The 26,976-nt window shown below is 42.7% G+C and overlaps 1 protein-coding gene across 1 annotated transcript; it reads left to right on the top strand.

The window, feature by feature from the left end:
- The first annotated feature begins 16,498 nt into the window (after positions 1–16,498).
- KLF2 (Kruppel-like factor 2) lies at positions 16,499–19,000 on the top strand. Its single transcript, XM_010562218.1, has 3 exons — positions 16,499–16,598; positions 16,785–17,676; positions 18,096–19,000. The coding sequence occupies exons 1-3, from the start codon at positions 16,524–16,526 to the stop codon at positions 18,269–18,271; spliced, it is 1,143 nt and encodes a 380-aa protein (XP_010560520.1). The 5' UTR covers positions 16,499–16,523; the 3' UTR covers positions 18,272–19,000.
- The last annotated feature ends 7,976 nt before the right edge of the window (positions 19,001–26,976 follow it).

The following is a 26,976-nucleotide window of genomic DNA, read 5'->3' as shown; positions in this document are numbered from 1 at the left end:
CGAGCAGTTGCCTCATGCTTTGTTCTCCCCCCTTTTTAAGCTGGAGCCTTGGACAGGCTTTCCTGGGAGGTTTAACTGGGGCATGCTTGTTTTGTGCCATTTGTTGCTGAGCTAGTGATGGTTTCTCTTGTATTTATACATACGTGATATGTATTTATACAGACAACAAGGGGCTTTGTGGCATTCCCCCCCCCCAAAATATATTGAAACATTTAATTCCAAAAACCTGTGCTATGGCTAAATAGCTTCTTTTTGCACAGATGTGTCTGTCTATAGCATCAAGAGCCCTTCTCCTATTGTCGCCTTCCTCCAATGCACCTCTCAGATAAAATCCTGGGGGTTATATATGTGTGTGTGTGTGTGCACATGCATGTAAGTATAGGTTATATATGGATGCTTTATATATAAAAATATATATATAATTTAATCAGAATGCAATGACTTAGCTATACTTGCTTTAAAAATGAAGTACCAATAAAAGATGAGTTATGATGTTATAAATCGCTATTAGTCAGGAAACTGGACCTTTGCTACTATTAACAATTGTAGCACCTCATACTTATTGCCCATGACAGTATTTTATAGAAAAGCAGAAAGGACTGAGTGAAAAAAAAAAAAAAAAAAAAATCCCAACCTGAGGCCAGCACAGGCAGCTTTTTCACTTGCTGCTCACAAGGAGGGAAACAACTTTCATTTACTTGGCGGCTGCAAGGGAGCAGGTGTGCAGCGAGCAGCCAACCGAGCTGGAGCTGAGTTTCATGGCTTGACTTTCAGGGAAATGGGACCAGAGATGTGCACGTATCTCGGTTTCACTGGCTGGGTGGCATTTTATTGTAACCTGGAAGCTTTTCTCTCTCTGGAGGCTTTTCTCTCTCTTGTCTTGGTGCATTTCAGAAGAAGGGAACTGAATGTCTCCCGTTAGAGTAAATGGAGAGCTAATGCTCATATGGTTGATTTAATACTTTGATACTCTGTTGATTGAACCCAGATACAAATCCTAAAGACAAAGCCATACATACTGAAGCATTAAAAATGCTTTATTTCATCTGTCATCCTGCATTGAAGTATTCTGAGCGTCTCAGGAAATCTTAAGCTTCTTTGGACGTGGCCATTTGGGTTGGATTGCCAAAGGAGCATCTACAAAGATCCAGGATAAATCTACCCCACAAAAAATCATTGCTGTGCTATAGCCTCCAGACTGGGAACACAGCAATAGGGTAGCTCAAGCAAATGTTGGTCAAAATTTAAAAAAAAAAAAGAAAAACAAAACTTGGGGGGAAGGAAGGGGTTGGCCAAACATGTCTTGAAGTTTTTTCTGCAGGTGGCTTCAGTTTCAAAGCCACTTGCGTCCTTTACTACAGAGTATGTGGCTGTCCACAGCCCCTTGAGGTTTACTGATCGACTGTTAAGCTGCTGGAGCTAATAGCAGGGCTTTATGCAGACGAGCTATGGAGAGACCTGACAGTTCAGAGGCCTGCAAAACAGCCTGGGTGGATTCAATTACAGCTTCAAGATGAGCAAGTAAAGCAACAACAAAGGACAGTAGCTTCAGCCTTTGAAATGCCAGCTTACAGGATGAAGGCAGTAAAAAATAATACTTTGTTAACTTCTTGTTTAGGAAAAAAAAGCAGAACACTTCCTTTAATGACACATTAGCTGACAGTGGTGCTTTTATAACTTTCGTAGTCACCGATGAATCACTGGATGGAAGCACAGGGACAGACTGTTCCCATCTAAAGGTTGCCATCCTGGTGGTTCACTGTCACCTGAAACAAGGTGCTTCTCTTGCTCTTGCTCTCTCTCATGTCATCGTCATCAGCAATTCAGCTGGTCCAAGGTCTTGCAGGGCTGGTCAGCCCAAGATCGCCTCTGATAACCCTGGAGGGTTGTGTGTCACCAGCAGAGCCATGGGTGAAGGCAGCTCCATCCCCAGACCAGGTTCTGGACTCTCAACGCCCTCACTGCCAGCGTCACAGCCGTGTCACCACCACCACAGCTCATGCTTCCCACCATGGCAAGCCAAGGTGTCTCTGGAGCTTATCAGGCTTTTCTTCCATTGTATTCCCTCCTAATGCAGTTCATATGTTTAGACATTTCCCTTCGCAGGCATTCGTTCTTTCCAAATTCCTTACATTTTGGATTATATATCCTTGTTTTTGATCTTGTGCATTAAAAAAATGCTTTCATTCGAAGCTTAATAGTGAGGGCTCAGTGCATCTGCCAGAGTTCCTGGCACAGCTAGTGTCCTGCAGGAGCAATTACTTTCCAGTGAGTCTCTAAAATTGCTTATTTACTTTCACTTGTATGCCAAAAATACTTTAAAATCAGGACAGTTTTTTCCAGTTACACAATCACCAGAAATATCTTGAATCCATACACTTCCACTGTGGTTCAATAGTCGATCTGAAAATAGTCAGAACAGTTTATAAAGTATGTAAAAAGTGTTTTCTCCCAGAATTATGGCGTCAGAAGCACAGCTCCATGTGTCCAAGTCAACGAATGCTACAAAGCAAAATCAGTTCCCCTCTTTTATAACAACATGGGGAAAAGAGACGGCAAATGCAAGGGCAGCCAGTCTCTGCTGCTCTTCAGCAGCTTCCTGAGTGGAATTATTGCAGCCAACCACTTCTAGAAAGTCCTTTCATGTCTGTTCATGTAGGGTTTATTTACTGCTCTTGGCAAAACAAAACGACAGTTGATTTCTGACAAGCTGTGAGATTTAGGATATGTTTCCATCAGAGTTTTTTAATTAATTATAGTGAACTTAGAACATCAGTGTAGGACAGTAGCTGCTCCTTCCCTTTTTGATTTATCAAAAGCACTGATAAAACCTACTTTTTGATAATCTTAGTTTGAGTATCAGATCCTCTCCCCTCCCTGTCTTGAGGGCACAGGTAACAAAATGTACAACTATCTTCCAGAGATCTCAAAGCGCTTTGCAAATTGAGGGCTCCATTTGTTTTCCTTACTCATGCATATTTTAAATTCCCTTTTAAGTTTCAACGGTTTGCATGGGTGTAATTCAGAGCAGACTGGGGCCTTGCATATTTTGCATACCAACGAGTTATGTGAGTCCAATTTCTGAGAAAAAGATTATATGAGCATTATGATGCAGTTGAGGAGTAACTGGCTGGAAAAAAAAAAATACAACAAAACCAGAAGGATTTACTTTGTAATTTTAAGTGCATGTTCACAAATGAAAGCAAGCATTCTGTCCATCAACAATGACCAGAACGGAATCAGCCTTTCTCCAAACCTACTGAAGAACCATGGTCATAATTTGTAGGTTTAAGTTACTGGCACTCTTTTATATATATATATATATATATATATATAAAAAAAAAAGGCATCTAGACTTTAAATGATATTGCAAAAGTAGAAATAGCATGATAAACCTTCAAAGCTGAAATAAAAAAGAACCTGTGTTTTAACTTAGTGTTGAGTATTTATACAGCCGGCACCATTTAGTCCGGCATGTTTGAATGAGTGCAAGTCTGTGGTTGCAGTTGTGTATAAAAATATTGTAGCCTGCTCCTGCTTTAGGAACTAAACTTCAGTTCCCAATAGCTCCCTCTGTAATTCTCTTTCCAAATAAAAGGAGGAACTATTCCTGGCTCGTAACGGTGTATTTCTGTGGCTTCTTGAACTATAATGAAGGCAGTCTGGAATGTTAAAAATTACATACTCAATGCCAGTTCTTAACCCACGGTAATTTAGGCTTTAAATGTTTTGAAGTTTACATTTTGAGTCTGTTATTGTACAACTTTTTAATTAAAATGTTGCTGTAGTCCAGATCACTAATGCTTCTTGCTCAAAGATCCATTAACATCTATCTTAAAACCACTACTTAGGGAGTTTGATAATTTTGGTATTGAGGGCTAAGGCCATCTGCTTGGAAAATTATTTGGTTTTTATTTGGCTCCTTCTAATTGTAGAAATTCAAAGACATCTTTGATATCCACTGGATTCCAACAACGGAAACATCAGTTCTCTTTCTGTAAACGCTTCGGTGCTTGTCTCTACTGTAGACTAAATCTTGATGCAGTTCAAGAAATAATCTGCCAAGCTTGTCACAGATGAATCAGGTTCGGATTTTCCCTGTGCACTGTAGAGACAATATGTACCATTGATGCTCATTATCATCTCTATATTTTTCCATTGAAATGCTACTAAATAAATCAGAAAAATGTGACAAGCTCATTTGGGGCTTCTAGATGTCATCATAACCCCATAAGAGCTATTCTTAGGATTAATAGCACCATGGACTCTTCTTGTTATGATCTGTAGTGGAGAGTCTATAGACATTTATGCCCTGAAATATGCCTTCACATTTACATCCTATGTAAAAAGAAGTAACCTGACTTTTGCTCTCAGCTTAAGTTAAAAATCATCTCATACTATATGTAAACAGTGGGGATTGAGTCCAGTATCAGCGAGAGATACAAAACCTGAAAGTTAACATCACAAGGCTGAGGTTTTGGTGGGGTTTGGGTTTTTTGGGTTTTTTTTGGGGGGGAAGGGGGAGGTCCCTCCTAAAGCCAATGTCGGAGCTGGCCCGGTTTTTGAAGGAGATTCTCTCAGGGATTTCTCAGCAAGGCCCCTGGAAACATATCAACTGGCTATAGGAGTAACTGAGCAGGACAGCAATGGCTTTGTGATAATTTTGCATATTGAGGGGGAAGTCAGAGCTTTCCAGCTGAAAAGACCTGTGTGCTTCCTTGTGCCAAATAACTCAGCGATTTAATCACATTTAGTCCACGTTTAGATTCCTCTTTGGCCTGAGACACTTGAATACATATCATGTGCACGTGTGTGCATGCGTAAACATATACATTCCTCTCTGCAGGACACTATTTTAGTCCTGAGACATGGCCAGCCCACAGTGGCAGTCTCTGAAGTCCTCCACCTGAAGCAGGTCTGCTTTGTCTGACAACTCATTAAAACCTACAGAACCTTGTAGCAGAAGGACTCCAAAATGTGAGATGAGACACAGACACTGCAGTCCTGGAAAGCAGCTTTCTAACAGCAGGAAGCACCTTGTCCCCCCTGAGCCTGTATAATGTACATTTATACAGCTATTATTCTATTTACATTTACTAATTATTGTACAATAATAACATCCATAGCATAGCATCCATGGGATTCTTATGCAACTCCCTCCATGCACTGCAAATGGCCCCTAAGAGCTTAGAGAAACCTCTGGGCAGCTCTAAGTAAGCAAGGAAACAAAATCCTTTCTTATCTCAAACCCCAAGCCCACAGTCAGTCAGCCAAATGGTACACTGAAAAATACAGTGGACCTCATTAGTCTCTGACTGTGTTGCCTGTGGAGGCTTCAGACCTTGACTTTTATCACCCTACACCTTGACATTATGTACCAAGAGAAGCAAACCCCTCTGACATGTCAACTCTAATAAGCTCTTTTCATACCAGCCACATGCTTTTATCCACAGTGCATCTCCTGACGTAACATGGTATTCTGCACCATACCTTATTTTTAGCTATGAATTTTGTTTTTCAGGTGTAAGTAAAATGAGGTGTTATTATTTCCACATAATCAAGGCAAAAACAGTTTCACTTTCTTTGAAGCTTTTTATCTCCCTACAACTGGATTTGAATCTCTGACTTCATCACCACAACCCCAGAGCCATAACCACAAGGCCACATGGTCCCAGAGCTGTTTTTGGAGGTGGTAGTGATGTGAGTTATTTTAGATGCTGCTGGCTATAAATTTCAGTTATATTTGAAGGAGGGTAAGTTAGCTTTGAAAGTCCTCGGTGAGTCTGTCCTTCAGTGACTAGTGGGCAATTACTGAGGCCACTGGCAAGAGCTCGAATGGAAGGCTGTCCTGCAGTTTCTACCATAAACCACCAAGTACAAACAAACAGCAATTGTGAACGACAGTTAAACTAATTGTTCTTGTTGGTATTACTATCCCAAGACGTTGTGACGCAGAAAGTCAATCTGCACAAAGTCAGTTTTTCATTACAGCGAGCTCCAAATAGCATCAAAACAAGTCAATTTTAGACCACTTGACTGCACGTGATAAACGCACCCCAACCACCTTGAATCTTTTTTAAAAAGGCTTCACCCTGACCCTTCAGTTCACGATGCATTTTTGCACTTTTGGTTTCCTGCCTGAAAATAAACGTGAATCTCCTATTGCATACCACTTGTTCCATAAACTACGCAGGCAAGTGCTGTGAGCTATGATTGTAACTACAAAACGTACATTTGCAAAATAAGGATCACCTGCCAAAATGATATGCCGAATTTAAAAGACTTGCTTGCCAAGATTCATTCAAAGGAGGGTGCCCCTGGCACAGCTAAAGCCCAATTGTTGGGTATGATATGAGATAAAAGCCCCAAACAAACAACAAATGAACAGCAGAATGAGTTGCTAAAAGCTACAAAATGTGGGATTCAGCTCTTTCACATCTAGAAACTGTTTACATTTTTCTTTTCTCATAAGAGTAATTTTCAACTGCAAAATTTAACCACATCTGTGTGAAATGTAGATAACTGGGAGTAAAATGATTTCAATCAGAATAAGGGTCATCTGAGAGATGGTGGTAGTTACTCATTCAAGATCGTGCTTGATATACCCAGCTCCCAGTTCAGTATTTCGTTGTCACTGGTGTAGCAAAGCACAGCTGCTTGAGCAGCGTTACTGAGACCAGTAAAACAGGCATTAGTTTTACTCTCTTCCTCATGATATAGATGACCTTTCCCATTGGAGATGCTCTCGCACAATAGCCAAGCTCCAAGGGAAAGTCAGAGGGCAAAAATGCTGCTGGCATACAAAACCAACAGAGATGGTCAACCTTGAAAACAGAATAATTACTTTTTTCTTTCTATAAGGCATAGCCTAGCAGTTCAGGGCACGACTGAAGAGACTGAAGGACTGAAGAGAATCCTTTAAGGAGGAAAAAGAAAACAGGAGGGAATTCCACAAATCTGTAGGGCTGGAATGGTATTAACTGCAATTGCCTTTAGCTGTCTAAGAACTGGCCATATCATCCCAGGGTGCAATGAATTCTCCATCACTTTCTCCTTTAAGTACAAACAGAGCCTTACAATTTCTTAGCCTACATGCTCAAGCTGTGGATGATTAAAACTGGGGGGCGGGGGGGGGGGGAAAAAACACACCTTATTGCCCAGCTGGCAAGAAAATGGGCAGTCAGGGAAATCCTCCTGCTCCAGTCAACCTGCTCCTGACAACCGTGCTTGTCCCTCCAGTGTCTGAGATAAATACTGGGACTAGAGAAGCCAGGCAGGTGTTACAGCTGACTCTTGTTCATGCCTAGGGCAATAAATAACCCTTAAGGCGAAGCTGACCCAGACAAAGATGAGACTACTGGAAATACTCCTAGAAAATCAGAAAATCATGTAAGTCTAATATTCTGGAGTTATCATCTATGATTCCAAGTCATTATTACTGACAGACATGAGAAGTCACTTCATGGTAAGATTTCTTAGAATAGTGTAAAACGTCAACTCAGGAGAAAATAGCATTCTCCGCATCAAAGGTCACATCTATTCTGATACTTGAAAGCATTTTTGGAAGCAGGAGTCCCTCTGGAATTGCAGTGAAAAGTCTGCAAGAAAAAATAAAATATGAAGGACTAACATTACACATAAAACGCATGGGTAAAGGCACCGATAAAGTGCAACTGACCTCTTCTGTTGCCCTTCTGGAAAGCAGAAGTCAGTTGTGCCTGTTATAACTATTATTCAATGGTCGGGGAATGGCAGCGTTTAGAGAGTTGGGCTCAGCACTGGACACAGGCCTTTTACTGAAGAACTCACAACAGCCATTTTGTCCTGGTTTCCAGGAAGGAAAGGTTGCTCCTGGAGCCTAAGAAAACTGTCACAAAAATCTCGAAGGAAAAAGGAAAAAAAAAAACAACCTCCAAACAAACAAGGAAAACATTTCAGTAGAACCCATCTTTGGAAAAATATAAAAATATTTTTCCATCCAGAGAAATAACTATAAATAATGTTTGAACTATTAAAAGGGTGAACGCAGAAAAAGGCTATTTACATAGGAGCATTTTGTGCTGTTTCAGTCTAATTTGTCACCGATGTAGGAGCCTCATACGTTAGCTGGAGGAAATCCAGAGCTTTCAAAGGTTTTCTGTCAGGGCTTGAAAAGTTGCCAGTTTTTTTAATGGAGCCGAGCAGTCTCAGGCCTGTTGTTCTCAGAGATTTTGTGAGCCAGGGCCGCATGTTAGCAGGAAACAGAGCCAAGTGGGCTTCCTGAGCGTCTGAGAGAGGAAACACTGTAATAAGCATGGAGGCTGTGGTTAAAAATAACTCTGGTATATAAAGGCTGCAAAGGATCCCCTCTCGCTCATACACGCCGCTGCCTCTTGGCTGGCTGCTTCACGCTGATTTCATGTGAATGAGACGCATTGCCCTCTCATCGGAGCAGGTGGTTTTTAAGCAGAAGAAGACAGAAAACAGTCCGCGAAGAAGTCGAGCACAAGATAGCCCTTATTTTGCATGTTTTCGGCAAGCAGGATCCTAGGCTTTATTTCAAGAGCGTTGTCAGGCTGAGCTAAGCTGCAGCTACGGACACAGCTTCGGTATCTAACTTTAGGCTGAAGTAAAAGTTATGTTGAAAAATAACTCGCTTTTCTGTGATACGAAACTTAGAAAAAGGGAACAGGGTGAATCATGCAAGCTCTTGAGCAATAGGAGAAAGGGCCCCCAAAATTGTTACCGCCAGCCCAATGTGGCTTGTACCACTTCTGCTACAGAAGCTTTAATCCCACCCTGTGCCCCCCTCGCCCGGCGCTGGCCAACTGGAGGAGCTAAATGTGGCAACCACCAGCTGAAGGGATTGGCCCATGATGGTGGCATCAATCAGTGTTTTGCAGTCCCCATGCATTGGTTTCTCACTAAGCTGAAGACTGCCTGCTTCTCCTCGCCAAACTAATTTTGCATAGAATTAGACCCATCTCTTTTCTTTCAAAGGCAGTGATTTTCCTTGCAAATGTGGGATAAAAAACACACTGGTTATTTGGCAAATCAAGGCACCCTTTTCCCTGCTGTAACCTGACACTAACATCCATACTGAACTCCATTCTGAGCACTTCTTTGTAGCCCATATTATGCTGTAATTGGCAAAACACATTCTTCCCAGGCTTGTATTTTTATTGCAAACATTTATTTGGCACTTTATGTGGCAAATGAAAAGAAAATTTCACAACTCATTCTACAAAGTTGCATTGTATTAGGCTGTCCCTTGAAAAGCATTTTATTGCTCAAGAATAGCTGTAACCGCTCAAGGGATTTCAACAGCATTATTCTCTTAAACTATAATTGCTGTATATACTATAGCACTAAATATTAATAATTTTGATCAGTATCAACCCTGACGACTGGCACTTAATTCTGTCCTAGAGCTTATTGTCAGCAATAAGTGTGACATTCCTTGAAGGCATATCAGCTGAACAATTCGGAGTAAATTTTCAGGTGCCTGAAATGAAAGCTGAAGTTTCATTTCTGAATAGAAAGCACTGTCTACGAGACACAAAGCACTGTCCCTAAGCTCAGATGTACCCAGGGATTTAAATATATAAATAACCTAAAAGGTAGGCATTAATAGCTCAAGAAAAAAAATGGTCACAACAATGTACATAAGAGTCTGGAAAAAAGTCTGTCCCAAAATATCCCACTGAAGTTTCAAAGCTTAATCATAATGATATAACTAATTGTGATTATGGAAAAAAGTATATACCATTCTGAATACTTCAGTGATCTAAGTCTGAAAAGGACTTCACAGTCCAGGAAGACAAATGAGATCAGCTGCTCTATACATACAGCCTATCATGCAAAGATGCCTGTCTTCCTCTCACTGGCTAATTCACTAAGCTCTGATTCATACTTCCATGTATTCAAACAGGGAAAGTAATTCCAGGCAGCGAGCAATACCAATTAACAGTGTCACAGTTAATGAAATGCTTGCTCCAGTATTTCCCATTACTCAACTGCAGGACATATGACTAATAAATAATACAGGTGCAGTACAAAGAAGGTATTTTATAAATGAGAACTAAACCCCACATGTTCATCACGTCAAACAAGGCTTTCCACCCTACACCCTATATGAACTCCTACTTTGTCTATTTGGTGAATAAACCTCCACTTATCAGATAAAACCATAACCTATAAAGATGTTCTGTATGCCAATGAGGGGAAAAAAAAACCCCAAACCTTCCTCCCTTCTAAGTAATTGTCTTCTTGTGGCTGGGTTTAAACTTTGTCCAGCCTTCTCTCCCCCACCCCCAGTTAAAACCTGTGAACTTCAAAGTGACAAAAAAATCTACTAAGGCGGCCATCTGCATCTGCTGTGCTGACTCAGACTGCAACAGATCTCACAAATTAAAAAGAGAGAAAAGTGCATCTGATTAGTTCTTTGAAGTTCCCTCAAACAGCATTTTTTCCTGCATTAATTAAACCCCAAACACAGTTCTCACTTCTAAAACCAGTTAACTTCACATGTCTTACAACATTACCAATTGTCCCAAGTGGACATAAGAGATAAGACATCATTGTACTTGTTCTCCTGTCATCTCCAACCAATTATATAAGTTCTCTCCTAAAATGCAGACCAGGAAAGACGCAACTAGGATGAAAGCTCACAGTGTAACACCCACTGTATTCCAGAATTAAATGAGTTTCATCTTACTCGGCTTCCGACTTCACGGAGGCTATTACATGTTTGTTAATAGTAACAGTAATTTTTTCTGAATGAAAGCACACAGCTACTTTCTGACCTATGCTCTTATTATTCCACACCCTTATTGCCCATTTCTTCACTAGAGATTTGATTCTGTACTAAAAAGCACCTGGCAACAACTGAAAACTGCTAGTCATAATCAGTGACTGGTATTTTAAGCAGTTTCACTGATACAATTAAACACGCTTGCAGAGTTTTTGAAACTGTGGTATCATTTCACAGTTCTGTAAAAAAAATAAAAGATCTGTCAAATGTGTTTTTAATTGACAGCTGAAAGGGACATCTGCAATACAACATATGTGCATTCAACACACACATCAGTAAAAGCTGGCAGAAACACAACTACATACCTAATCAAAGCTGATAATTAAAAAACTGGCATAAACTGTTTAGGTTTGAAGAGTCCCCAAATCAAAAACAACAAAAAATCATTTACAGCTGAATGCTATCATTCTTCACACAGCAAATTCCAGTAACAATACATAATCACCTCGATTAAATTCATTAAACAGCTGATTTTTTGCATGATTACTGAATCACGAACGCACATTAATGATGGGAACAGTATTTTCTTGCGTATTTCTGAGAAAAGTTTTCTTTATATTATTTGACTTATTTATTGAAATGGAATTTAAGCTTATTTTTCCTTTGCATGGATGGAAGTCTGCCTAGCTAAAGTGTGCAGTGGTTGAAAGTATAAACACTTGACTTTTGCTAATCTTTGTGAACTAAGTTAACAAGGCTTTCATTAAAATGAATTAAGATTGCCATCACAATGGATGGAAATGATAGAACTGTCAATAATCATGCTGAAAAAGCAGAAGTGCTAAAAAATATTTCTGTTCTCTCTTTGAGAAAAAGCCAGATGCTGTATTCAGATCAGACAATAATGATGTTGAAATACTTTCCATTCCAGTAACTAAGGAGGATGTTAAAACAACTGCTACTCATCTCAAACAATATTAAGTTGCCAGGTCTGGGTAACTTATAAGTGAGTGTTTCAAAAGAACCAAGTAAGGACATATCCAGATGGTTAATGTTTATTATCAATCCATTTCAGAACAGTGAGGAAGCCCCAGGTGACTTGAAGAATGTTAATATTATGTCAATATTTTAACAGGGTAAACAGAATGACCCAGATATGCCTGTCAGCGTTATATAAACCTGGGCAAAAGACTGGAAGGACTTGATATATAAAAAGAATTATAAATAAAGATGGTTTAGCTAATGACAATGGCTTTTAACAGTGTTTTAAACAGGGCAGCAGTGCTGATGTAACAGGCAAATCTCTGTAAGGATTTGCCTCGGTGCGATATGATTTTCACAGTAAGAAACAAGAACATGACAAATCAATATGGTGTGCACACGCGAATTGGTCCAAACACAAGCTGATACATCTTGAAATCTAATTTAAATTTTAATCAAGCAAGTTTATTAGTTCTTGATCTTTTTTTATCATCGCTTACCATTCAATGTTGTTAACAATGACCTGGAAGAAAACAGAAACTGTTACTGATAAAAGTCCTAGATGACAAAGATCAAGGAAGTGCAACATAATTTGAAGAACATGCCATTGTTAAAGAATTATTATAAGTGCACTATCCAGGCAGAAACAAACACCATGCATGGCCATAGAGGCAAGCTCAAGGCCACACTTCTAGCAACGAAAACTGCAAGCAGCTCTGCTTTTTGGCATAGACAAAAGTAGGGTTCTACCTAGGCCAACAGGTAAAAAAATCGGGGCAGCAAAATTGCTCTGCTGGAGAAGGCATTTGTCAGATGCTTCTCTTCATGGCACCTTTCTGCAGTCTCCACCTTCCATCTGTGCAGCCCTAAACAAGCTGGATTCCTCCCAGTTGTTCCAAGCATCTCATGATGCTTCCCAGCCCTGCACCATGGCCCACCAGCACTCTCACCAGACCTCCTAGGGCTCTGTTCCACCTTCCAGTCTCCCCCCATGTCCCATGTGTTCTGCTTTCCACCATTGCCATAAATTAAATCTAGTCGAAAAGCCTCGAGCCAGCACTGAGCGCAGACCTGAGCGCAGACCGTATATTCATGGTGGTGGTGCCGTTGACTGAGGAGCTGCAATGTGATGGAAGAGCTGGGGGAGAGGAAGGCTTTGCGAAACAGTGAACTCGTGGGTAACCTTCAATGCAATGCCATGACTGTAAGTGCACAAGTGCAGTCCTTGGCTAAAGAGGGGTGACTCATATTTGTCTGCTGCTCCACATTTCCAGTGCTCAAACCTCAAGAAAGGTTTTGAAAATGTGCACATAGTTCAGAGGAGAATCACAAAAAATATTAAAGGAAAATATTTCATCCTAAAAGCTTCATGAGCCCCTTTGACTTAAGCTTATCAAAGAGATGAAGGTTCACCTTTGTCTTTAGGTCCTCAAATGGGAACAAGCTCCAGTCATGGAAGATCTGGTCAAAAAGGCTCCTTTATAAAATTAATTGGTGATGTTACTTTAATCAGACAAAAGGCCTACAGGATTAAATCACTCTCCCCAAATTAAGACATGCCTCTCCAAAAAATACCTGTATATTTAATTTTATGTGGTTGTTTACATAATTTTATTAACTTCCTTGAAAGCAGACTCTAAAAGGTCCTAACTCAGAACCTGCAGTTTAAATTCGCAAAAAAAGTGTATAGTCAACAGAACTATGGCAATTTGAGATGCAGGCAGGGAAATCATATGTAATGCTTGTCTCATTTAAATATGAAGTGATTGGTCACAGTGTTACTAGTACTGTGATTTTGAACAGTGGTGCTAAGAGGTCTCATTCTCAGCTCGTTTACCCTGCTATTACTACGTTTTCTCTAGGTGCAGTCAGGACTTTCTGAGAACAATCCCATGAGAAAGGAGCTTTTTGTTTGTTTGTTTGAGTTCTGTAATGACTCAGAGTGCTCTAGCAGCCAGGTGACCTGGGCATTCTCACCAACCCATCCAGCTGCAGTGTTTCACCAAGGGTGCAGTTCATCACACAGCCCCAGCTTTGATTCTTCTATTAACATGTGGAATTCTGATTGCAATCCCTTAAAAAGTTTCTCTTGATGTAAAAGTAACAACGGAGATCAGCAGCAACACCTAGAAAGATCAACTTTGCCATACAAAAATGGTTGAGCCTGTGTTTACTTTGGCTGGAAGACAGATCACACATCATTTAGCTCTCCTCTACCCGCAGCAGATTAACAAATACTTTCTAATCTCACATTCTTCACATTTATACACCAGTGGCATCACTCCTGATCTATGCTGCCATAAATGAGATCAGTGCCAGGGTCTTGGGTTTAGATATTTAAAATAAGCGTTGCATACAGCACAGAGCCAGAAAATGTCAGCACAACGATCATGGACCAAGTGGAAGGTCATGGCAATGTTGTACTCGATTTGTGCAGAAGTAGTGACTCACAACGTAAACAAATTCTCACATTCATCTCACCAGGTTTAGTATAGCTATAGTTTTTTAGCTTCGACACTTTGCTTGAAAACAAAAAGAAACTAAAGGCAGTGAATTTATTATTTTGTGCACTTGGCTTTCATTCTCACTACCCACTAAACGTTTCCTTTATGCAAAGAAAAAACGCAGTTAGGTGAGAGAGTCAGTGCAGTGCTATAAACAAATGTCCTTCCAGTGCCTACTGGAAGACAGCATCCAACTGGAGCTTCTCAGTGAAATGTACACGTACAGTTGTATATCCTAGAAACAAAATATTTTGTTATAGCTGTTGCTGAAATCACAAGCACATAAACTGACACAGACATTCAGGGTGTGTTATCAAGGGAACATTCACATTCATTCTGAATTCATCAGAGTGTATTTTCTTGGCTGACTCACAGCACCATATATACGTATTGTACACTTACTAACATTTTATTAGAGGAAAAGAGTTTACATTGAAAGATTACACAAGTGTGACATTACATAGCTATGAGTCATACATCTTTGTGTACTTCGTTACCATGCATTCAGTGTATTGATTCTGCTCCAGTCACAGAAGTTTGGCTGCTCCTCCTGGCCATCCTGTGAACTTTTAGAATAAGAAGTATAGAAAGTTAAACAAGAGACATTCATTATTTTAAAACATGTGTAGCTATTGAAAAGATCATTTACTCACCCTAGCAACCGTGCTTTCCTGAGAAGGCTGCGTACAGCCACAAGCCTGGGATGGGCTCTAACGAACATGCTCAAAATGCTTCTGAGAACCAGAGCCCATCAAGGGCCATCACTCTTTCCCCTCGTGGGGCACGCAGTGCATAAAAGTGAGAGTTGTTCTCCTGCACTCTTCTGATCTTCAGCTCACTTAGAAAACCTTTTAGAAGCGATTGCAAAGGAAATATGGAGGAGGTAAGGGGAAAGCATAGCTCTTTCTCTGAACAGGCTCTCAAAGAATCAGTCTGTCCTGTGATAGATCATCATTTTTCCTCCTTTAAGAACGGCCACTTTTGCTCTTTTGCTCTTGGATGACTGCCAAGCAGCCGTGATCCTCAAAAACAGGAGTCTGGGGCACGTTATCAAAAATTATTGGAGAATAGCTCCTTCAGACTGGGCATCTGAGCTAGAGGCCAAGGTAAGGGAGGAGAACAGTCTTCCCTTCTGAAAAATCCAGCCCAGGACCATAAATTGGCTATGACCAGAGGAGATCACAGAAGCTACTTGCATTATTTCTCTCACAATGTCACAGGGAAACGTTGACTTTGGCAATCTTCGTGCGGCAAATGGAAACTCTGCTAGAGACCTGGCCTTCCATTAAACGCAAGTCTCCAGCGGAGACCATACAAGAGTGCCATTAAACACTTTCCTGTCAGTACCGAGATGGGTCTGAGACCTTTAGGGTGACCAGAGCCGGAGGCCTCCATTACCGGCTCACCCGTGCGTTTACCCACACGGCACAGGGCATCTGCCTCCCTTGCTGTGCTCGTTATGCCTTCCGCTCCCACCCTCGTTTTCTGGATCTGGTCCCACCGCGTGTCCCACCAGACAATGAGGCCAGGTTGTGGGGCGGCCGCTGTGAGGGATGGGGGGGTGAAATCAAACCCCTCATTCATGGTGTCTCCCTCAGCGTCGCCCCCCCCCAGAGCAGGGACCCCCCTCGGTGTCCCCCACCCCACAGCAAGTCCCTCACAGTCTCTGTTGGAGCTTGGACCCCTCAGTGTCCCCCTCATGTCATGGACGGTCCCTTGGTGTTCCCAGAGCAGGGACCCCCCTCGGTGTCCCCCACCCCACAGCAAGTCCCTCACAGTGTCTCTCAGCGCATGCCCCCCCCTCATGTCAGGGAGACTCCCTCAGTGTCCCCAGGCCTGGGACCCCCCCCCCGGCCCCTCAGTGTCCCCAGGGGAGGCAGAGACCCCCCTCAGCTCATGAGGGTCCCTTAGCGTCGCCGGGGCAGGGACCCTTCTCCTCACCGGCCACGGCCCGAGGCGGCGTGAGGGGGGGGGGGGGGTCCCCGCTCCACAGCGAGCCCCGCGCTGAGGAGAAGGCGGTCGGGGAGGTGGGGGGGAGGAAGGCCCCGCCGGCCATGCCGTGCCGTTCCGTGCCGGCCCCGGCCCCGCTCCGCTCCGCCCCGCTCGGGTTGGGACCAGCCGCCGCCGCGTCCTTTTATACCGGGGCTAAATTTAGGCTGCGCCCGAGTCGCTGCCTCCCGCCCGCCCCGTCCGGGACGCGTTTCCTCCGCTCTTTGCAATTGGCTTGAGAGCGCCCGCGCCCGCGTTATAAGGTGGGGAGGGCGGCTCGCCGCGCCGCGCCGTCCGCCGTCCCGCCCGGCCGTACCATGGCGCTGAGCGACACCATCCTGCCCTCCTTCGCCACCTTCGCCAGCCCCTGCCGCGAGAAAACCCTCCACGAAGTGAGTCTCGCCCCCCCCGCTCCCACGCCACCGACCCCACCGACGCCATCCCGCGCTGAGGCCGGCGCCGCTCGTTGCACGGGTGGGCGGCGGTGCCGCGGTCCCGCTTCTCCCCAAACCCACCACCGACCCCCCCCCCGCCTCAGCCCACCACCTCTAACCTTCTCCCTTTTCTTTCTTCCCCAGAGGTGGAAGTGCGACCAAGAGGCCAAGACCCCCGCCGGCACCTGGGGCGGCCTCTCCCCTCGCAAAGAGGATGAAGATCTCAACAACGTGCTGGATTTTATCCTTTCCATGGGCAGCGACGGCTACGGCCAGGGAGCGGCTGGGGGGGACTATCCCCCCGCCCAAGGGGAGAGCGGCGGTTTTTACCAGACAAACCCGTCCCCGGGATGCTACAGTGCCCTGGAGCAGGGCAGCCCCCCGCCCTACAACGCCGGCATCGTGCCGGAGATGATCCGCTCCGAGATGGACTCCAACTACTGCCCTCCTGGCAACGTCCACGGGCGGTTCTTCGTGACACCCAGCTTCGGGGGCCCGCAGTTCGTTGAGAACATTAAGCCCGAACCCGACATGGACAATTATGGACCGGTCCTGGGTCTGGTGCCCCAGGCTTGCCCAAAGATCAAGCAGGAGGGCAACGCGACCTGCATGATGGCCTACGAGCAGCCCCGGGTGGCCAGCTCCCCCCAAATCCCCGGGGCAGAGACCCCCCCGCTGAGCCCTGATGATCTCATGGTGAATGACTGCCACACGCAGATGATGTGCCCCTCGTCCATGTCCTTCCAGCAAAGCTACCACCCGGCCTCCGGCTTCCACCACCCACAGACCCATCTCCAGTACCAGAACACCTCCCAGTTTGGCCTTTTCGAGGACAACCTGCCCTTACAACCCTCTGCTCCCAGAGGCATGCTCACCCCTCCTTCCTCCCCTCTGGAGCTGCTGGACTCCAAACCAAAAAGAGGACGTCGGTCCTGGCCACGGAAGAGGACGGCCACTCACACGTGCACCTACGCAGGTTGTGGGAAGACCTACACCAAGAGTTCGCACCTGAAGGCTCACCTCAGGACGCACACAGGTAAATACGGCCGCTTGCCTTCATCCAGAGATATGCTGCTTGCTGGTTGCGATAGCCGCCTGTATAAAACAGTTTTTTAACCCTGTAGTCTCTTAAACTCCAGGAGTAGTCGTGGTTGAGCTATGACAGGTGGTCAGATTATAATGTCTAAGTGTTTTCCTACTTAGATGTAGGTCAGAGCTTTTCTAAGGACTTCCGATGCCCTTTCTCGAAAGATTCTCACTGCAGGTATAGGTTAGTAAAAGAATTGCTAGAGCAGCCTCGTTTGGCTTAAAAGCACTTGGATCTTGTCGCAGAAGGGCTTTGGTAGCAAATAAGAGAGTACGCCGAGATAAACTCGGAAGGTCGCCTAGCACGGGGATGCAGCCTGTACGTGGGAGTGCCACGCTGAGTCACGCTCTCTGTGATTTCTCCAACAGGTGAAAAGCCCTACCACTGCAACTGGGAAGGCTGCGGCTGGAAGTTCGCTCGCTCCGACGAACTCACCCGTCACTATCGCAAGCACACCGGCCACCGGCCCTTCCAGTGCCACCTCTGCGACAGGGCGTTCTCCAGGTCAGACCACCTGGCTTTGCACATGAAACGGCACATGTAGCCCTAGAGACTCTGACCTGCGAACAGTGGACGTTATTTAACTGCTCAGGTGCAGAAGCGTTAAAAACTTGTAGCTGGTACTACGTAGGGAGGCACCGACGCTCTAGCGATGGAAGCTGAGGAGGATTTGACACAAGGAGACTTAGCCAGTCATCTCCTGCAGAGAATTTGACGTGACTGTATCAGTGAACCTGGCCATCCCGGCCGGGAGAACAGGGGTTAATTTATGCAGCTTCTGTGAAGGGTAAACTCCGTAAGACTCCATACAGATTGTATAGAAGAAGCTGTAAATATGTTTGGTTTTTTTTCTGATTCTAACTGCCCAGTCCTAAGCTTTACGAGACAATGTTTGTATGGAAACTGCCTGAAGTTGACCCTAGAAGAGATTAAATGAATGTTACTGTAGCTAACGATGTTATTTTAGATCTCAGTTGAAGGCATGGCTAAGAGAACACTCCTATTGTTAGACTGTTTGTTTCACAGGTGCAATAATATTCTTGTTTGCCATGATCTACACTAGAAGTACAGGGCTTGATGTCTTGTAAGAAAATAACCTATTTTACTGTAATTTTTTTATATATTGTAAATAATTTTATACAATGAGAAATATTGTATATGTAAATAGAAGACAAATGGGTATTTTGCCTATTTCTGTTTTTATAAAAACGTAATTTTTCAATGTTTGAAAACATTTCATCTTTTTAATAAAATAAGTTTTTAATTGCTGTGATTTTCATTGTCCTTTGAGATCTCCCTCTTACTTTTCCCCTGATGGGTGGACCTGGTTATGGTTTAAATTATCGACAACTATAAGAAGACGCTTAAAAAAATCTGATTTTTCTAAAGTAGATAAGAGAGTACATACTTCATTCTCAGCAGTAAACAAGATACAGTGCGGTGTTTTATCAAAAAGTCAAATAGGAAAGTAGATCATATTCAAAATATACTTCCTAAAAATGGTTAAGTAAGCAACACTGTAATTTCAGTCTCATTTCTAGTTTATGCTAGACTATTTTAATAGCATCCTTAATGTTTTCCAGATGCAGTTATAGTTTTGCCAGCAGTGTGTGGGTTTTTACTATAAATTTAAACACTGCATTTTTGTAATTACGGAGGCTTATTTTAAGGCATTCTTGTACATAAATTATCCTTGCTCTCAAGAGCTCAGTGCAGAATTCCAATAGAACAGTAGTGGAATTTAAACATAAATTCACAACACAGGTTAAAATACCTTCATAACTCATTCCCCAAAACTTAAATTCACTTAATAGTTTGTAATCCCACCTAGATTTCAGGAGTTAAGAAAGACATTAACTATTTTGGAGGAAAGTAAGTTAGCCAGGAATCCAGGTTCTGAAAACTAATTTCAAATAAACTGGATACTGCAATAGCTATAGCAGTAAATAGCTGCAACAAGTCAAATGGAGCCCCCCCCAAAAGCTCTTCCACAGCTGTAAATGAGAACATAAGTCCAAGTAATATATCTGTGCAATTACTCTGAAACTCTGATGATGATCCTCTGTTTTTACAGCTATGGTTTAGTGGTGAGCCTTGATACTTGTAGAACAAAATCACTGTTAATTAAATATGCAGATTCAGCTTAATATTGAAGCATTTTTCCTTAACATCTGGATACTTGGAACTTGATTTTAATCAAGGTTGTGACATTTTTCTGACTTTACAAGTTAGAATGCACAAGAATGAAATCAACAGGAATACATTTAAAGTAACTACAAATATAGCTATTCTTCTGTGAAAGCAAAGTCTGCAGTTGTTCATGTGGAACAGATGTATTTTGGGCTTCTAATCATTGACATGGAAGAATGAGTTCCACATTTCACTTTTATAGCTCTTTCAAAGTGAAATATAAGGGAGATTTAACATTTCTTCATTAAAAACAAAACTCATTTATTTGCTAGAAAAAACTTGCACAATCCAATTCCAGAAAGTGAGGATGACTTAAAGATGTTCTAAAATTAGCACATTCATTGTTGCAACAGTTCTAGGTATTTCCTTCTCTTTCCTCATAGCCGAAGATTTTCCTATTTCAGCATGTCTTTTGGTGTTTATAACCTTAAGAACACTATTTTTTACATTAAGCCTTACCCTTACCTTGCCATAGTCACCTGGCTTTCCCTTGCTCTTTCTGAACAACTGACAATGTTTTCAGTCATTCCCAGGTTTCAGTGATACAGTGCAATCTTAAACTATTCCCTCTTTCGTAACATAACTAAAAAAGACGCCGAGGTTTGACACCTTGCTGCAGTGGCTACGGCCACCCCTGAGTGCACAGCCCCACATCTGGCTCGGGAAGGTCCCCGGACAAGAGCTCTCCAGCAGTGGGGGAGAGCTTGGAAGCACCACGACATGCTCATCTGGCTTTGCTCGTCCTCAGCCATCTCTCTCGACCTCTGTTAGAAGCCGCACACCGGGCTGGGTGGCCTTCGGTCCGGCCACTTCTGTCCCCTCCCAAATGACAAGGGTGGAAGGCAGCTACAGCCAGTGAACCAGCACAAAGCATAGGAACGCTGCACAGTGCCTGCATGCAGAGAGAAATGTTACTGCATCCACCAACCCTTAAAAAAATAAAAAACCACCACTTGTGCGGCTCCTCTGTAGCACCCACGGCAATGGGTGCTCCTCCTCTGGTAGCTCTGCACGGGAAGGTCCAAGCTTCCCCTTGCTCCAGTGAATCGTCAAGCTGTGAGGGTCATAACCTCTGCTCCCTCTGCTCCTGTTCAGATAAGGCACTTTGTTATCTGCACGATACCGTGTTACCAAACAACGCTCAAATCACGACGAACGGCGGAGATATACACTCTGCGCCGTGTTGTTCACTATGTAAAAATGAGTGTGCTGTGTCCTCTGAGCTTTTAGATTTGCTGCGGCTCAACAGAAAATAGGGCAAAGCCATCCTCTTATATAAAAAGAAAAAAACCCATATAAAAATACATAAATACAGGCCTCTCAAAGTAGGGAGGGATGGGGGGGCCAAAACACTAGTAAAAGCTCATGACCAACTTTATTTTAATTGTTTAAGGGAGGGCATATACGATAATTTCTGTGTGATCTTTACAGGAAACTGCAGGTTCTTGAATCTCGAGATAATCTTGTAGCAGAAAGAAAGAGATGCTGATCTCATTCTTCTCACATTCTATTATGAGTAATTGTCAACTCTCTTTTTCTTTTTTTTTCTTTAATTGCCTTAAATTAGTACATCCAAAGATGCGTCAATACAATTCTATCAATCTACCAAGCCTCCCCTGGCCAGCAGGAAATCACTAACGCTCTGCACCGTCTTCTAATAACAGACCATCAGGTCATCACCTTTTAAGTAATTTTGTTCTAATTAACACCAGAGACCCCGAATCCCAGATGCCTCCCGGGGATCATGCAGCGAAGACCTGCCCTCTCCATCTGCAGCTATCCTGGATTTGATTGTGACACACTAGGGAAAAGAAAAAAAAAAAAGTTGTAGTTGAACCTGATAGGAGGAAATGTAGAGTCCGTTGTAAACAAGATTTTCACACATATTCTTATAAGATACCACAGTGATGGGCTCACTATACTTGCAAGATAGATTGCCAGATTAGATAGAGCACATTAAGTACAGAAACTAGCAAATCCTACACAACGTTCCTAGTGAAAGTTTTTAGCAAATATTTCTGAACTCGAGACACCATCCAGAGGAGTTACTGTTTAAAGTCAGTTAATTCCTCTCTGGGTTTCAGAGCGCTGTGTTTCGCTACGCTGAAAACGGTTTTTCTCTCACCTGCTGACTTCAGAAGAGTCAGTTAAATCTGTACTACATGGGAACTCATCTTCAGAAAACACCCTAACACGGAGGCTGTTGCTGCTGAACCAGCACCCAGAACAGAACGGGCGTCCCGCAGCCCCCAGGGGCCATTGCAGTCGCTCGGCCGCTCTCGAGGGAGACGCAGCACCCTGCAAAAGCAGCCCAGCACCACGCCAGCACCCTGCCAGCAAGCGGGCAGGGTGCTTTCAAACCACTTTTTTTTTTTTCAACCCTGAAGTGGAAGGCTGGAGTAGAAACCCGCTGGCTTTTCTGGAAGTTCATTTGAGATTTGCAGTTTTGCAGACGATTGCGGCTGAGGGGGGGGGGAGTTTAAGGTTTAATTTTGGCCGCAGCTCACCTCGCGCAGGGATGGGGGATTTCAGCCTGTGCGAGTCCTTGGTTACTCGCAGCCATTTACAAACTGCCTGAAAACATTGACTCGCTCTAAACTTTGGTCCTCCATCCACAAGAAGTGCCAAAAAAAGTTTGTCCATTCTTCAAATTATAGGATTGTGCGGTTCTGTGGTTTTCTGTGGTAGAAGCTCTGTGGTTTCTAAAGCTATTTTGTGCACCTATAACACAGAGTAGCTGTTAGGCTTTTCTTAAATTGAATTTTCGAAGCCAGAATCCCAAGCTCTAGCAATTTCTTTTGCTATATTTAAATAAAACAACTACAACAAAGTCATGTAGCCATCGCTATGGTAACTAGCAGTGTTGGGGGGAAACATAAAGAGGAACATTCAGTCCAAACCCCATGTAATTTAACAGGGAGAAAGCTCTCCCCGTTGCTAACATCCAAAAGGTACTCGGTGGCATCTACAAACCTTAAAATTCCCGCGTGTCCTTGAAGCAGCTGCTCTCAGCTGGGTCTGTAACAGGTCCCACCTGCCCGGGACTCATCCTGCGTGCCAAGAGCAGAGTGGTTAGAGCCCCCGAAACTCGCCGGCACTGCAGCAACCCCCCCCTCTGCCATGACCGAAGACCCAGGCTTAGGCACAACTCCGCTCCAAAACGTGCTTCCCATAGATTTGGAGGAGAAGGAATAGGTTTCCAAGGCAAATCCCAGCAACCGAAAGCACGTAGCCATACACAGTTCACAGGCCCCGGAGGTAACTGGTTCAATTTATTGATTTCCAGAGACTCCTTAAAGCTCCGTAAGATTTGATCCCAAACAACCAATTCCCCATCACTTAGGCGGAGACTGGGAATAGCCTCTGCCACGAAACAGTGCTCTGAAGCGTGCAGAGGAGGCAGGGATTTATCCTAAACTTGTTAGGCAGAAAATACGTTTTGATTTAATCTTTTGAGGTCTGACTTTTCAGCCACAATTATTTGATCTTGTAATATTTTATGTAGACACAAAAAATGAGTCATATGCACTGCTTTATATAAGGAAGATGTATTAACTTTACCAAAACTACCCTTCCAAGCACAAGGAGAGCAGGAGCAACAAAGTTCTCATTTCCTCTGTAACCATAGTTAGCATTAGTTACCTGCTTATTTACCTGCTTCAACTGTAATTCCTTTTAGCAAATCAAAAGTGTTCTGCCCTTTTGTAGTGAGCATAAATTCAGCAACACAGAAATTGCAGATGAACTTACCTGTTACAGGTTTATAATTAGACACGGTATCCCTTTAAATCACTTTTACTTTAGTTTCTTGCACTTCTTACAGCTCAGAGCATTCCTGGAGTTCTGACCTATCCTTATGTAATCAGGAAATATCTGGAATATCACACTGAACATCCCCTGTGACATTTAATGTATTAGGTGAGAAGCTACTGAGCCTGAGGCTTAAACACAAAGCAAAACACACAAAAAAATCCTCAAATCCCAACAACCACTTTTTTACAGCCCATGCGCGATGACAGCATAAGTGGTTCTTGATATATTAATGATTTTATATCACAAGCACTTACAAAACAAGGGGTATAAGATGCCTGGGTGCCCTTCCTTCGGGTGCAAGAGATGGGCAGAGAAAGCACAGGGCTTGTTCCTCTGCACAGGTCCCTTCTGAAAAGCTGTGATTGAGGACATTTATGGGAAGTTAAACAGCAGAAATATATTATGTTTGGAGCTGGCAAAGAGCGTTATGAGAATTCATCAATGGGGAAGGCTACAGCATTTATAAGAAATGCTGTATCAGCACCAATAAAAAAGTTTTAATTGCAGTCATTACAGTAAAAAAATGCTAACCAGCCAGGAGGTAAAAGATGTTCCGAGTGACTAAATTGATAGTCACGTACAGCAGACAGGAGATCAGCAATTTTCTCCCAGTAGTGCCTCCCCAAGAAAAATATGACTGCAATTTCAGTGATAGGGATGGCAGCAAGGGTTCCAAGAGCTCAGACTTTCACAACACAAGCTGCTCTTGGGTCACATTTAGGTACAGTCAACAACGCTACATTTGCTTTTTAGAGGTTTAACAGCTGGGCTCGTAGCTTGGAGTTCCTTCACATTGGAGTTTCCGCTTATAAACGTTCCTTCTCGAAGAGGATGCCTACGCTTTTCTTCCCTTCCCAATGAAGAGCCTGGTGGTCTCCACGCGATGCCTGGTACAGGGACTCCTTTCGGATTAGGCACGGACAGCACGGATTAGGCAAGTATTTGGGAAAGCATAAGGATGAGAACGTTGTGCATGTCAGACTCCAAAAACTCGAGTGGGAACAAAACACAGAGCCGTGGCCCATGTTTTTGTAAGCGAAGAGGAGCATTACACGACGAGAGAAGTTGGGTAGGAAGTTGTGCCTGTCCATGACACACTATAGTCAAATCCTGGCTTCAAAATGTCAACGTACTAAAAATACTGCTGGAGAGCAATTTCAAGAGAAACCTGCCTTGGCAATCTGTTGTTAACCATGCCAGTGTGTGCAGAAGCAGAGTAAATAAACAGATGGGAGAATAATGAGTCAAAGTGAATAATGTCGAATAGTAAGATAGTGAGGTGTGTTTTCCAGCAAGCAGAAAGGGTTTGTCTCTGGTGATCTCTTGAACCCCTCCCAGTATAAATTGCCTGGATGTTTAGCATTGCGGCACACAAATTGTTTTGGAATGGGTGCGGCATCGGATTTTCTGACTGGGCTGTACAGACCAAATGTGGCCGGGATGAGGAAGAAGGGGAAGGACAGAAGGGAAAACAGTGCGCAGAGGGCACCAGCCAAAAGAGAAAGGATCTCCACGCAGAGAATCAAGCAGTTGTTCACAGCAAGATTCACAAATTTGACACAAAAGCTTGTGAAATCACGGACAAAAAAAAAAAAAAAAAAGTAAAGAAAGATTGCCAAAGTCTCAGAGCTCCAAAAAGTAACTTTTCATTTATTATATTAAACAATAACATTTCTCTTATTATATTAAACAATAAACACACGAGATGGGTTAAAATTAAAATACCTTTCAATTTGTTATGATATTTGAAAGATAAATATAACTACAATACTGTACATATTTGGAGATATTAGTCAAATTTAGGTCAACATTGCAGTTTCCACTTTGTGTTTCCACCTTTTTTAGGTCCGACTAAAGAACGTCATATTAAAATGGACACTAGAAGAGCACTCTATAATTGTAACAGCAGAAGGAACCAGTCACTAGTCTTCCTTTCAAAGTTAAACTTAAAGGGGAAGGCAGAAGTTGGAAAAATGAAAATTCCATTTTATAACAAATTAGCCTTTATTTATAAAACTTTCAAGTAAAAAGAGCAGTATATCAACTGATAAAACAGGTGTGTCAATGAATAATAGTTAACATATTTGCTCTAAAAATAAATCTTCTATGATTCCACCATACTCCAAGCAAAATTCCTTTCTAAGAAAAGATGTTTGTTGTGAAGTCTACAAAGAGATGCAATGGTTGACACACAACAAAAACTTAGCTGTTCCACCGGTGTAGGAAGATATTTGAACTAGATCATTATTAGCACAGATCAATTCACTTTAACAGAGTTCCAACTCTAAATGAGGATTAAACAGAAATGAAATTCCTGAGAGGGAGGAATAAAACGCAGAAGAAGGGAGAAATCAAACTCTTACGTGAGGGAAAGCAACAATTCTACTTGGACCAAAATTCCTTGGGCCTCAGTTCTACAGAATAAATACTCTTCTCAATGGAGAAACACTAAAGAAGAAATAGTAACCCCAAAAGGATTATAAGAAGAATCCAAGAAAAGTGCATTATCTTTGAGCATAAGATGACAAAATAATTTCTACAAAATTTCTGACAACAGATTTCACAGACAGGAATTTAAAACAAACAAACAAAAAGGTTACACAGTCAGACACAGCTTGGAATTTCCTACACTTTGAGAGCACGTCACATGAAACAAAATGCATAAGGACTGATGATCTTCATAGGGCAGAGATTTCATAAGGAAATATTTGCCAATATAAAAATATTTCATACAGCATTATTGTAGAAGTACTATTTTTATGAGCATCTGTTTTTATTGCAGAATGACTGGTATGTTTTACAAGAAGACTATTTGAATATAACTTAGGGAAACCACTCGAGGCAAATGTGAACATACTGGTCTATAAAGGATAATGTGGGTAATTCAATACCTGTGTCCTACATGCAAAGTTTGCATGCGTAGGTTCAACGTGAATAATTGTCCGTCTTTCCTGTTTTAACTGTTGTGCCTCGGTGCTGTGTGCAATTCACGGTTTTCCATGAGTCATTCCAGCAGTGACGATACTCTGTATAAAACACACATGTGCCACTATAAAAGCCTACTAAACTCTTTGTGATTGCTCAATGTACCACAGAGTCTAATAATTTATCCGAGTAGAAAGTAGAATCACCTCCATTCTTGCTCAAAGCCAAGAATTCAATGGATAGTCATTCCTCCTAAAGTAAAAGCTTAGGTGGAAATGGAGGAAAAACAGAGCTGAAGTCCAGATGACAATTATGTGCAAC

The sequence above is a fragment of the Haliaeetus leucocephalus genome, unplaced genomic scaffold (genome assembly GCF_000737465.1).
Source record: "Haliaeetus leucocephalus isolate CR32 unplaced genomic scaffold, Haliaeetus_leucocephalus-4.0 Scaffold157, whole genome shotgun sequence".
NCBI classification, from domain to species: domain Eukaryota; kingdom Metazoa; phylum Chordata; class Aves; order Accipitriformes; family Accipitridae; genus Haliaeetus; species Haliaeetus leucocephalus.
The sequence above is the reverse complement of the archived record's forward strand: the minus strand, read 5'-3'. Positions and strand labels throughout refer to the sequence as shown.